The sequence below is a fragment of the Porites lutea genome, chromosome 13, assembly GCF_958299795.1.
Source record: "Porites lutea chromosome 13, jaPorLute2.1, whole genome shotgun sequence".
Taxonomy (NCBI): Eukaryota; Metazoa; Cnidaria; class Anthozoa; order Scleractinia; family Poritidae; genus Porites; species Porites lutea.
The window spans coordinates 1,390,482-1,401,741 of record NC_133213.1 but is presented as its reverse complement, the minus strand read 5'-3'; the positions used below and the strand labels follow the sequence as shown (position 1 = coordinate 1,401,741).

General features: G+C 37.8%; 3 protein-coding genes across 3 annotated transcripts; 2 read left to right on the top strand and 1 right to left on the bottom strand.

Moving 5' to 3' along the window:
• The first annotated feature begins 644 nt into the window (after window positions 1-644).
• Window positions 645-2,571, top strand: LOC140922242 (uncharacterized). The gene is made up of 3 exons (XM_073372232.1): window positions 645-808; window positions 1,745-1,860; window positions 2,273-2,571. The coding sequence occupies exons 1-3, from the start codon at window positions 674-676 to the stop codon at window positions 2,412-2,414; spliced, it is 393 nt and encodes a 130-aa protein (XP_073228333.1). The 5' UTR covers window positions 645-673; the 3' UTR covers window positions 2,415-2,571.
• Window positions 2,572-3,452: 881 nt separating this feature from the next.
• On the bottom strand, window positions 3,453-7,358 carry LOC140922846 (N-alpha-acetyltransferase daf-31-like). The gene is made up of 9 exons (XM_073372876.1): window positions 7,254-7,358; window positions 6,881-6,979; window positions 6,352-6,410; window positions 5,747-5,792; window positions 4,929-4,982; window positions 4,570-4,631; window positions 4,391-4,435; window positions 3,950-4,034; window positions 3,453-3,774 (listed from the first exon to the last, which is right to left on the bottom strand). Exons 1-9 carry the CDS (start codon window positions 7,272-7,274, stop codon window positions 3,541-3,543), a joined length of 705 nt encoding a protein of 234 aa, XP_073228977.1. The 5' UTR covers window positions 7,275-7,358; the 3' UTR covers window positions 3,453-3,540.
• Window positions 7,359-7,432: 74 nt separating this feature from the next.
• Window positions 7,433-10,943, top strand: LOC140922689 (histone-lysine N-methyltransferase SUV39H2-like). Its single transcript, XM_073372684.1, has 3 exons — window positions 7,433-8,464; window positions 9,282-9,530; window positions 10,584-10,943. The coding sequence occupies exons 1-3, from the start codon at window positions 7,526-7,528 to the stop codon at window positions 10,800-10,802; spliced, it is 1,407 nt and encodes a 468-aa protein (XP_073228785.1). The 5' UTR covers window positions 7,433-7,525; the 3' UTR covers window positions 10,803-10,943.
• The last annotated feature ends 317 nt before the right edge of the window (window positions 10,944-11,260 follow it).

Genomic DNA, 11,260 nt, shown 5'->3' with positions numbered 1-11,260 from the left:
CTGGCAGAATTCTTTCGAAACATCCGGCCGATTTTTTGATAACAAATTCAGCGAAACTGGCAGTTATTTGAGTGAAATTTAAGGGCCAAGAGGCAGGGTTTTTTGGGCCCTATAAGCTTGAAAATCACACAAGCAAACTAAAAAGGCGGAAAAATAGGAGAAGCAAAGAATATGCTTGTATTCTTATTTTTTGTATTGGCTTCTTTGAAGATAGTTTTTGAAGTCTATTTGGCGGTAAAATTTTCAAAATCACGATCCGGTTACCGGATAGATTTTCAGGCGTGCAAACCCCTAAGCGGTTCCTCTATGGATTAGCATATTGGCTTTCCTCAGGTGGGGGACTTTAAGGAAGGCTCACTGCCACAATACCGTAAGAAAAATTGGCAAATACAGTACCGAAATACCGTGTCAAAAACAGATGAAAAACCGATACCGCATTTATGATCTAAATTATGACGCCTAGGGACTAGGCAACGCCGGTTCCTTGTCACAGACTGAACCATTGCCATGTTTAGTATGCAAAGGCCTGGCTTTTCATAGGGGAGGACTGAGGGAGGTACTTCTCCCCAGGAGCCTCCTGTTCCCTCTTCGGAGAAAAACTGCAGGAGCCCGTTGCGTGCTGGGAAGTCGCTTTCATTGAGCAGCATCATGGGAAGGTACTAGGGATTTCAAGATGGCGGCCCGTAGCATTTTTAGGGCCGTTTCATTATGCAGAAGAAATATTGTCTTCATTGCGGGTTCTTCTCGAGCACAAAGCATTTTCACAAAATATAGGGAACCACCAAACGGTTTCCTCTTCAACGAAAAGGTGAGTATTCGATTTTCCAACGGTTTTGGTACTTTAGAACTTAGGGTTTCCAGTTGTGTGTTTTTGTGTCAGATAGGCAAAGGTTGCCATCGCGTGATTGAAGCTTATGTTCATTTATGCTTTTGAAGTTTCTAGGTTTCTTTCTTTAGTTTCTTTACTGCTGTCACTCCCTTCCTGTACTTTAATTTCATCTCCACGTTTTAAAGTGTATATGTGATGTTTGGCAAACAAAGAAAAACCACTATGATTTAGCAGCCTCTCTACTTTAACAGATCATAGGTAATGATGAACGGGAATGCATTTCCGAGTTCGCAAAACTCCCACTTTCAAAACGAGGTTAAGTGCAAAACCTTCCTTGCGAAAATGAGTTTTGTTTGCATGGTCTACAATTTCATTTTCATGGCAATGACTTTGCACCCAGCCTCTTCAGTTTATTGTGTAATTTCCAATCTTTTCGGGATCATAATTCTCTGTTTGAGGCCTCTGAAGCCTGAAGAGAAGCAACTTATTATCAGTCTATAGTTAACAATTACTCCAGGAGTGCGCATTGGATATGTGATGGTAGATAGCCGAGTTGGCTATTATCATCTTATATCCAACAAGCATGAGTGGAATTATTGTTTTATTAAAAATGCCCATAAAATATCGAGAATTCTTCCCAACTCTATTTATAAAAACCAACGATTTTCAGCTTGTTTTTAATTTTGAACAGACGCGTGCAGTTACCATATTTGGAGAGCATGGTATAATGGCTCATATACCATGATGGCTAAGCCAATCAGAGCTCTAGAATTGCATTATCCAATGATTCAATTTTTAATTATATAAAATCTAATGTTAATCAGAATGCTCTCATATTCAACTCCTGAGGCATGAAGTGAAGAGACATACTGTGTGTCTATTGTATAATTTGTAATCATAATGGTGTATTTGTAGCCTCTGAAGCCTGGAGAGAAGCGTCAGTGGGAGGAGTGGGAGGAACCTTGGTATCGCTGGTGGGCTCTGATTCTTGTCGTCATACCTGTCATGTTTTATTACAAACCTGATACAAAGTGAGTAGCCAGTTTTGATGTCTGGTCATTTCAATTGCAAAGTCTAGTGAAGTCTGTTCACTTCAAGAATTTTGCCACTGGCTCACAGACAGTTTAAGTGGAGGTTAAGTTTCTTTAGTGACACCAGCTAATCAGAATGAAGCATGCGCAAAACTAGCACAATAATTCTCGTTTTCTCTGAAAGCTACAAACTGTGAAGTAGAAGGTCATGATTTAGTTTTCTGTTTGCTTCACGCCATTACATTGCGAAGATCGAGTGACCACTTAAATTAAATCTGTTTGGTATCACTTTCCTTTGCTATGTGACCTAAGTAGCCCCAGTATAACCAAAATGGAATTTGTCATGTACTACTACTTTGAACTTTTCCTTTTCCTTTTAAAAGTTAATAATTCATCTTTTTACTTGTTATAGACCTCAGACTTGGGCAAGGAAGCAAGCATTAAGGATTGTTGCTGAACGAGATGCTGCATATGAAGCAGCTGCTGCAAGGGGCGAGGTGGTTGAAGAGGAAGAAGCCGGTGATGTGGTGATTAACTGGAAGCCTTTGATGTAAAACCTCTTTGTGTTGAAAAGAGAGAAATATTTTTTCAAACTTGTCACAACATAAAATCATTCCAGATAATTAATTTAGTGCTGTTGCTGTGTGAAATTTAAAGTAAAACTTTATGTTTGGCTCTTTTGTAAATAAAGAAATGTCTACCTAAAGAAAAGCAGTTTTAGCCTATTCTTGACTAATTTTGTAATGAACAATGCAAAATCTTGATAGGTATCAGACTCATACCCAGTTGCTAATTATGTGTTTTGCGGGGTGAGAGAAGATTGGGGGTTAGGTTGAGGCGCGCGCGGGGTCTCATGGGAAGGAAAAAAGGAAAAATAGCTATTTTTCCTTCTTCCCTTTCCATGAGACCCCGCGTGTGCCTCAACCTAACCCCCAATCTTCTCTCATTCCAAAAAACACTTAAGTAGCGACTGGGTACAAGTCTGGATAGGTATATCTTATTTTATTAACAGATCTTACTTTTTTTTATGCATATCACAAGAGTGCAAGGGAAGGTGGAAATCAAGTCACAACTTGCAGCGCGACTTCCTCATGCTTGCCCATTTTTATAACCGGCATTTAAACACATGCATCTGCCATCTTTTTGCAGTGAACTTCATTGTTGGTGTCTTTTCTACCTTTTCTCTGCAGAACAGAGAAATAACCAATGTCATGGTTGGCTCCAAAAGTGGGAAGGATGAAGCAAATCCTGTCTATCTAATACCCACTTGGAATGCCCTACTTTGTCCCTCAAGAAAAGCTTTTGTTTTGGCCATATAAGCTGCTACACATATTTTCTTATATACAGTTTAGAGTACATGCAATGTTATTCTAACTTTTGAGTTTGTGGATCAAATCCTATGGTGTTACCATTCAAATGAAAAATCGTCAGCAGTACTTTCCCATGGTAAACTATTTATTTAGTATGTATAGTTCTAACGTTTGAGTCTGTGGACGTACATCCCATGGTGTTACCATTCAATTGAAACCTCTTCAGTAGTACTTTCACATGGTACTATTAAATAGTTTTTTCAACACTCAACAAACTAAGAGTTGGCATTGTCCTTAATTTATTTAATTTTTTAGTATTACAAGGAGTGAAATGGTTCAAATAGTAAGAAAACAAAAAAGAATGTCTCTGCTAAGAGCCTTCATGCCCAGTGTCCTTCTTTCCTTCAAGTGTAGTTCGAGGGCATCTGCTTGGTGCCTCGTCCTTCACATGACGAGGGTGAGGGTGGGAATGTCCATGGGTGTGGCCTGGACAACATTTGTGAGATGAAGGGCTATTATCATGACCATCCTCTTTCTTTTCTGATGGTTTATCTTGGTCTCTTAGGGTTAGCGCTGCTACATCTTTGTCAACAGCAGTCTTTTCCTAAAGCAAGAGAAAGAGAACAAATTAATAAGAAAGAGTTTTCAATATTTACGTGGACATTTGATAATGCAGTATACATGGTTTTTGGAACCAAAACAATATTCCGTTGTGATGGCCAATAGGACCGGAACTAAGAAAGCTGTACACGGGTGATGGCATTAATGAGAAAACATACCTCCAGTTTTAAACCAGTCAGATCTCTCTTCATAGCATATGCATCTTCACCATCAGCATAGTACTTTGGTTCAATCTCAGAAATGCTGCAGGTACAGAGAAAGGATACTTTTTGTTAATATCTTGACTGGAACTAGATGTATTTGCTTTTGTTGGTAGTTCTGGAAATCTCTATACTGCCCCCTCCCTCACTTGCGGGATTGGAAATTTCAGGGGGAGGAGGGGGTCTAAAAAAACTAAAAGAATCGTGTATACTTAAATTGGAATTTCCCAGAGGGATTAAGAGAAAATCTCTTACGTGATAAAGGTATTGATATCTTAGGACGTACACATTTACAAACTGAAACCTGTAGTTTTCCCTTGAGATTTGGGAAGACAAGGGAATAACTGATAAGATAAAGAATGGTTGTTTTAGTTTTATTAAAAATTAAGAATCTCCTACCTGAAGCCAAGGGTCTTGTTGTAAAGATGAAGAGCGGCTCTATTGCTGTTGAAAGATGTTAATATAGTGATAAGCAACATTATAGAAAAAAATCTTTGATTTTCTGCTAACCAACAGATAAAAATAGAAAAAATATCTTGATAATGTATTTGAAATTTTTTTACTTTTTATTTTAATACCTTTTTCTTACATGAAGAGAAACATACTGAGCATTGAAACATTCAACCATAGCTCGAGAAGCCTGCAACAAAAACAAAGTAAGTAAACTGTCAGCAAAACTGTTCTAATGAAACTCTTCAGTTTCCTGAGGACATGTTCAGTGGCATGCGGCTGTTGCCAATACAATAAATGGAAATTTCTGTGGAGACACAAAGAGGGCAGATGTTTCGAAAAGACATGTATGCCAAATTAAATAACTTGAATGACAGTGTATGTCACACCCTTGGACAAAAATTTTTCAGACAAAGAGTTTGTAGTAATGTTTTAAAAGAATGCAAGAAGATATTTTACAGCAGTAAAAACAACATGATGATAAAACCTGTTCCATGAGCTTTTGTGCCAAGCCCAATCTCCTATGAGAACGTTTAACAGCCTGCAAAGTAAAATATTAAAAAATATCCATAAAAAGACCTGGCTGACTATACAGCTTTTATATGTGACCTTTGAACTTATACTTATGCCATAAGATTGTGTTTTGAGGGCCACAAGTTTATTAGACTTGGGCTATTTAGTGTTACACCCTCATTAAGTAAAGGTATTATTATTATTATTATTATCATTACTTGCACATTGGTCTAAAAAAGAGTCATAAAAAGCCATATTTAGGGTGTTGGCCTCCTATCAATATCCTTTCACTTTTAAAGTCAATTATGAATAAATATAATGAAAGTTATTTTTTGAATATCTTTTACAATTTTAACATCACTTTAAGCAAAATTTAACCTTTTCCATTCTTTTGATTTGGCTTAACCCTGACTAATATTTTAACACGGTTATTAAGTTTGCCGTTTTGGAATGTGAAGTCCTCAAACTTGATTGGCTTAAAAACAATAAGCATTCAAAGCATATTTCAGGGGATCTCGGTTTTCCCAGCTAAACCATAAAATGGTAGTCAGATATTAAACTGAACTGGGTAGATACAAGTTTCAAATTGAAAAGGTATGTGGAAAGGTTCTAAATGACTCTTGATGTAATGTTAAATTCTCCTTTTGTTTCTGAAAGGAAAATACAAGGCATTTTAGAGGGAGAATCTATCAGCATATCAACAGTGACTTGGGACTTTTTTCTATACCCCTTCAACTGGTAGCTCAGGAGAGTGGCACTTCATTAATTAAATTAATTTATCAGTTCTCCTACCAAGGAGGTGATGTGACCATGAACTGCTTCATCTGGCTCTTCTTCCCTAAATAAGAAACAAAATTCAATTTGTGACAATGTGCTCAGAAATTATTCCACAGAATTTTTGTCTTAGATCATAGTAAAACAACAAACAAACAAAAAATGATGATTAAACTTTTAAGGGAACATGGCCTTAATTTTTGGGGGCCTATGAATTTTTCATTGTCCCACTTTTGAATCATTTGTTGCACTATGATATGGTGAGTAAAAATTAAATGGCTTTTAAAATATTTAACTCTTTATCTAACTGCCTCTACTTTTCCTTCAGATTTAGTTATCAGGATTGTAGGTAGCCTGCCCAACAAACTCAACAAATCACTGGAACTGCATTTTGAATTTCCTTTCGTCGAATCGAAATGGCTTTATTAACAATCCAATCATGGCACACACTCTAATCTTGGTACACAGATGGGGACCAAGACTAAGGATTTTGGTGCTGTTTCACGGACAGACTTAACCAGAGTTAAGTTTCGTCTATGAGACGTGCTAGATTGCTGGGAGCCTTTCACGGATTACCAACTACTGGCCACATACTAGTTGATTTATATATACTTAAAACTTACATTTTTGCCAATACATATCCCACAATCTTTCCCTTTTCATCCTCAGCAACATAAGACAACTAACAAATAACAATAAAAAAAAAAGTAAGTGAGTAAAAGATGTTTCAAATCCCAGGATAGAAAACTTACTAGCATACCCAAGCTTTTGATTTCATTGCACAATCTTCACCAAGTGACCAAGTGCTTTTTTTATCCTGGGATTTGAAACCCTGTTTACTCTAAATATCTTTACAACATGAGTCAGCCACTCCTTCTATGCTTATAAAAATATATGGATTAAATCTAGGAGATGTGCTGGTAGGAACGATTACAATGGTGATTTCCAGTTCTGGCACTTATTGCAAGAAGTTCCAATTCATCATCATCATCATCATCATTATGTGATCTCCTTCCTTGTCTCCTTTAGATCTTTAGAGCTTCAGACTTCTTATGCTTAATCTCTCCTTTCAGCACAGACTACTTTCTCTCTCCAGGGCTTCAGCTTTTTTTCGAAAAAATCCTACCCTCCTTCAACGAAAATCAAACTCACCTGTGGCCATGACAAACCATGGTAGAAGTAATACTTCATTTGGTAATTTTCTGGCAGGCACAGCAAATTACAGTGTTGCATGTTCATGAGATCCTCTGGCTGAAATATATTATTAAAGTAGTGCAGGATATAAGTTTAAATCAGTACACTCTTTAAAGAGTAGTTGTGGACACAGTCGAAAGGGGTAAACATCACACTGACAAAATTTAGTCAGAGGGTAGGTGGAGGCTTTAAATTTTGCAGTTGATGAATATCAGATGGCAGGCCATTCCAGTCAATGATAGTTCGCGGCCAGAAGCTGTATTTGTACGTGTCACAGGATGACTGAAGTAAAATAAATTTGAGATTTGACAAACAATTGAATTTCGCTTACCGTAGCACATCTAATGTTCATTTTGGCTGCTAATTTTCGAATCAAAGATAGGAAATTTCAAGCTATTTCACTCTCTTGGAAAGAACATGAGCAGTTGGTATGATCAGCGGTTTGACATTTACCCAGAACTCCTTTGGGTGACACCGCGCGAAAAGAATCAAGATGGCGGTGATGCGGATACTTTTGTGATGAGTTTCAAAAATTGACAGTTGCGTTTTTCTTTTTTTCTAATACTTGTGGATAGATTGAACCCCGTAGAATGTTGCTTTGAAATGGATGAAAGGTGCTCTTTGGAGGCAATTGTAAATCGTATCACTTCCTCAAATTCCTTAAATCCTGGCTTAAATGAAATCGAAAGAAGCGATTCAAGATCAAAGGTTCGAGAGGTAATCTTCATCGACGACTCCCCTTCTACTACTATAAATGGAGAAACGCCAAGTCCATCGATCCACGAAGAAGATGATAATTCAAGTGTGCAAGAAGTTTTTCTTGACAACACGACTGTGACATTAAGTTCCCGGCCGCTTGTCGTGCACATTCAAGATGACTTGGACGAGGAAATCGAAATCAACGGTTTACCGAGTTCAAGTGAAACGTCATTAAATCTTAATAATTCTTCCGCGATCGTGATACCTTTTCAGGATTCTGGTAATCAAATAACCTGCTCTCCAGAAGTTAAACACACACTCAAGAATTTTACAGTACCTTGTTTAGATTCAATAACTTCCCTCAAATCTCAATATGAGTCCAGGTATGAACTTCATCTAAGACTTCGCAAGGTTGCAGGCTCCAATAATAGAGTTCCTCGAAGTAGGTTGTATAAATTTAAGAAAGACCTACATCAACAACTTGATGAGTGGGAAAAATATTTAAATGAACAAAGTCATAATGAGGCATATATTGCAGTTGAAAACACGATAGATAATGAAGGCCCACCAAGAGACTTTGAATACATCACTCACAATTTACTGCACGAAGACGTACGTCATGTACATAATAATGACTTTCTTGTGGGTTGTAGCTGTGAACGAATTTGTATGAAAGAGAGTTGTGATTGTCCGCGGAACGGTGCACGTGGAGGACAGTTTGCTTATGATAGAAATGGCCGGGTGCATGTTAAACCAGGGACACCAATTTATGAGTGTAATTCACGCTGCCCTTGCGGTCTGTCCTGTAGGAATCGTGTCTTGCAGCGGGGACGCACTGTTAAGGTAAGGTGAAAAAATGAACTAATCTTGTTAAAATGCCTTCAATTTGCTGATTCTACACACTATTGTTTTACCATGCACCCTCAATAACCACACAACAAGAAAGCTGGACAAACTGTTTTTGAAAGCTGTAACATTGACACAATTGTGTGGTGCCAAATAGACCTTTTTTCCGATACGGCGGCCATATTGAATTAATTTGATTTAAGGAGTATTATAGGATGCCCAGGGGGCATGAGCACATTTCATTTGTATTTTCAAGTGCTTTTTGGGACATTTTTTCTTAAAGTTTTCTTAGAATAAGACTGTAATGGGAAAAAAGATCCTTGTGCCGTGTTTTGATGTAATAATGATCGCCTTTTTCCCAAGAAATGTACAATGAAAGATCATATTTCTAATACTAAACTAGAAGAAGGCGATCATTATTACATCCAAACACGGCACAAGAATCTTCTCACCACTGCCAAAAGAGAAGTAGTAACAAGAGTACAACAGAGACCACTAATAGGGTCAAGAATACCATGACAAAAATAATCTGCGTTTTTAGTTTTATTTGACTCATATTTTGGAAATCTCCATGTTTGAGGTCCCAATCTCCATTTTTTTTTGGGGGGGGGGTGGGGGGCTTTTTTTCAAACACTCTAGATTTGCATGGCTTAGGGGTTAGAAGGTCTGGTATTGTTATCATAATATCATGGTGTCTTGTCTTAAAAAAATATTTGTATTGTTGGAAGAAATATCATACTTCACCGATGCATGGGTGTATTATTGTCACCCTAGGAAAAACTAGAACTTATAATCCAGTTCTGTGTATTATCAGGTAGCAATATTTCGTACTCCAAATGGATGTGGCTGGGGTGTCAAGACAATGGAATTAATAGAAAAACATCAGCTGGTCACTGAATATGTTGGAGAGGCTATTACTCAGGAGGAAGCAGAAGAGAGAGGCAAAGTTTATGATAGCTGTGGGCAGACATACTTGTTTGATTTGGATTTCAACGAAGGGGAGTGTTTGTATACTTTAGATGCAAAGAAGTATGGTAATATATCTCACTTCATTAATCATTCGGTAAGGAAGCTCCCTATGGTTAGCTTTGGGCGCGATCCATTCAACCAAAATTTCCGGAAATTTCGGTCCAAAACTCAATGGATCGGTTGGGTCCAACCGGAAAAGTTTAAAAAAAACGGGTCCACCTTTTGACGTGGACCACTTTTCCCGATCAGACCAGTTGAAATTTTGGTTGAATGGATCGCGCCCTTTTATATCAACAAGTATGGCAATATATCACTTCATTAATTATTCAGTAAGGATGCTCTCTGTAGAAAGTTTTGATACCAACAAGTATATTCTACTATACTCTCCATACATCTCCTTGTGTACTAATGAAGACCTTTTGCTTCAAATTTTTGGTTTTCGTGCAATTTTTTTCTATATTCTTTCTCCTCTGTCTTACCTCTACCTCTTACCCCTACATTAAGAGTGCTTTGCCCACATTATGTTCTTTCTTTTTCTTTCTCGCACTCCACACTCATTTCCGCAAACTTGCTTCTCTCGCGTACTGGTCATTATTTGTAAAGAATAAGAAAACAAGTTCTGTGTACACAGTTTTCTCCTTATCAGGAGGTAACCGGTAAAATTTACGACCTGAAGCAACAATTCTTATCACCTGCAACGGCCTGAAGGTTTACTGAAGTACTTACAAGACAAGTTGTGATCTGATCTGATTCTCACATGCCACAAGGAAATGAATTAGTAGTAAAAAGCACTAAAGTATGCACAGCTTTTCTTTTTATGGACGATGCATTTTGGAAAGAGAACATTGAAGACAGAGTAAAACTATTAGAATAAATCGTTTTGAATTGTTGTGTAAAGGTAACAGCGGCCGATTTAAGTAAAATAGATTTTAAGATGATGGAATGATGATTCAGAGAACTTAGCTCCCAAATTTCTCAGCAAGGGTGGGGCTATGTCCTGCACTCCATAACACCCCTGCCGCCATGAAAGTGCACCTTTGGTGCATATTTTTTGCCTTACCTGCCATGAATGGTCCCTGACCTGCGGAGCTAAAATTTAGGAAGAACACTGGTACAGGCTAGAATTTTCATTACTTTCTCTTCACAGTGTGATCCAAATTTGGATGTTTATGCAGTGTGGGTAGATTCACTTGATCCCAACTTTCCACGCATAGCTTTCTTCGCCAATCGTAGGATCAAGGTTGGTGAGGAGTTGACATTTGACTACCAGATGACCATGTCAGAAGTGGGGAGCAGCTCACCAAGGAAAAAGGAACGTATTAAGTGTCATTGTGGCGCCCAAAACTGCAGAGAGTATTTGTGTTAAAAATTTTATCAAAAAAACATAACATATTTCATGACCTTTTCATTAGATGGTGAGCTAGGGATTAGACTACAAGCAGTCTCTCTTTTTTCTTGGCCCGTCGAGCAAAATGCGCAAGACACGCAAATGACCACGTGTGTGACTGAAGGCGGGAGACACCCTTGTTTCTCGCGTACGTGAGAACTCCTCTCAATAAATCTGAAGAAAAAGAGAGATTACTCGCAGTCTAGCCAGGAATTTGTTGAATGTACATGTACTGTTTTAACTTTACAATCTGTAGTCGTAGATGAAATCCTGTGTTTGACTATTTGAATAAACCTCTTCCTCTGTACTTTCACATAGTAATATTTGTTTTTTATTAGCTTAGAATATGAAATTTTGGTCTGAGCAATTTAGAACAGTGAGTAAGGAACAACACATAATCATAAAATATAATATGGAACTCTCTGAAATGTGGTGAA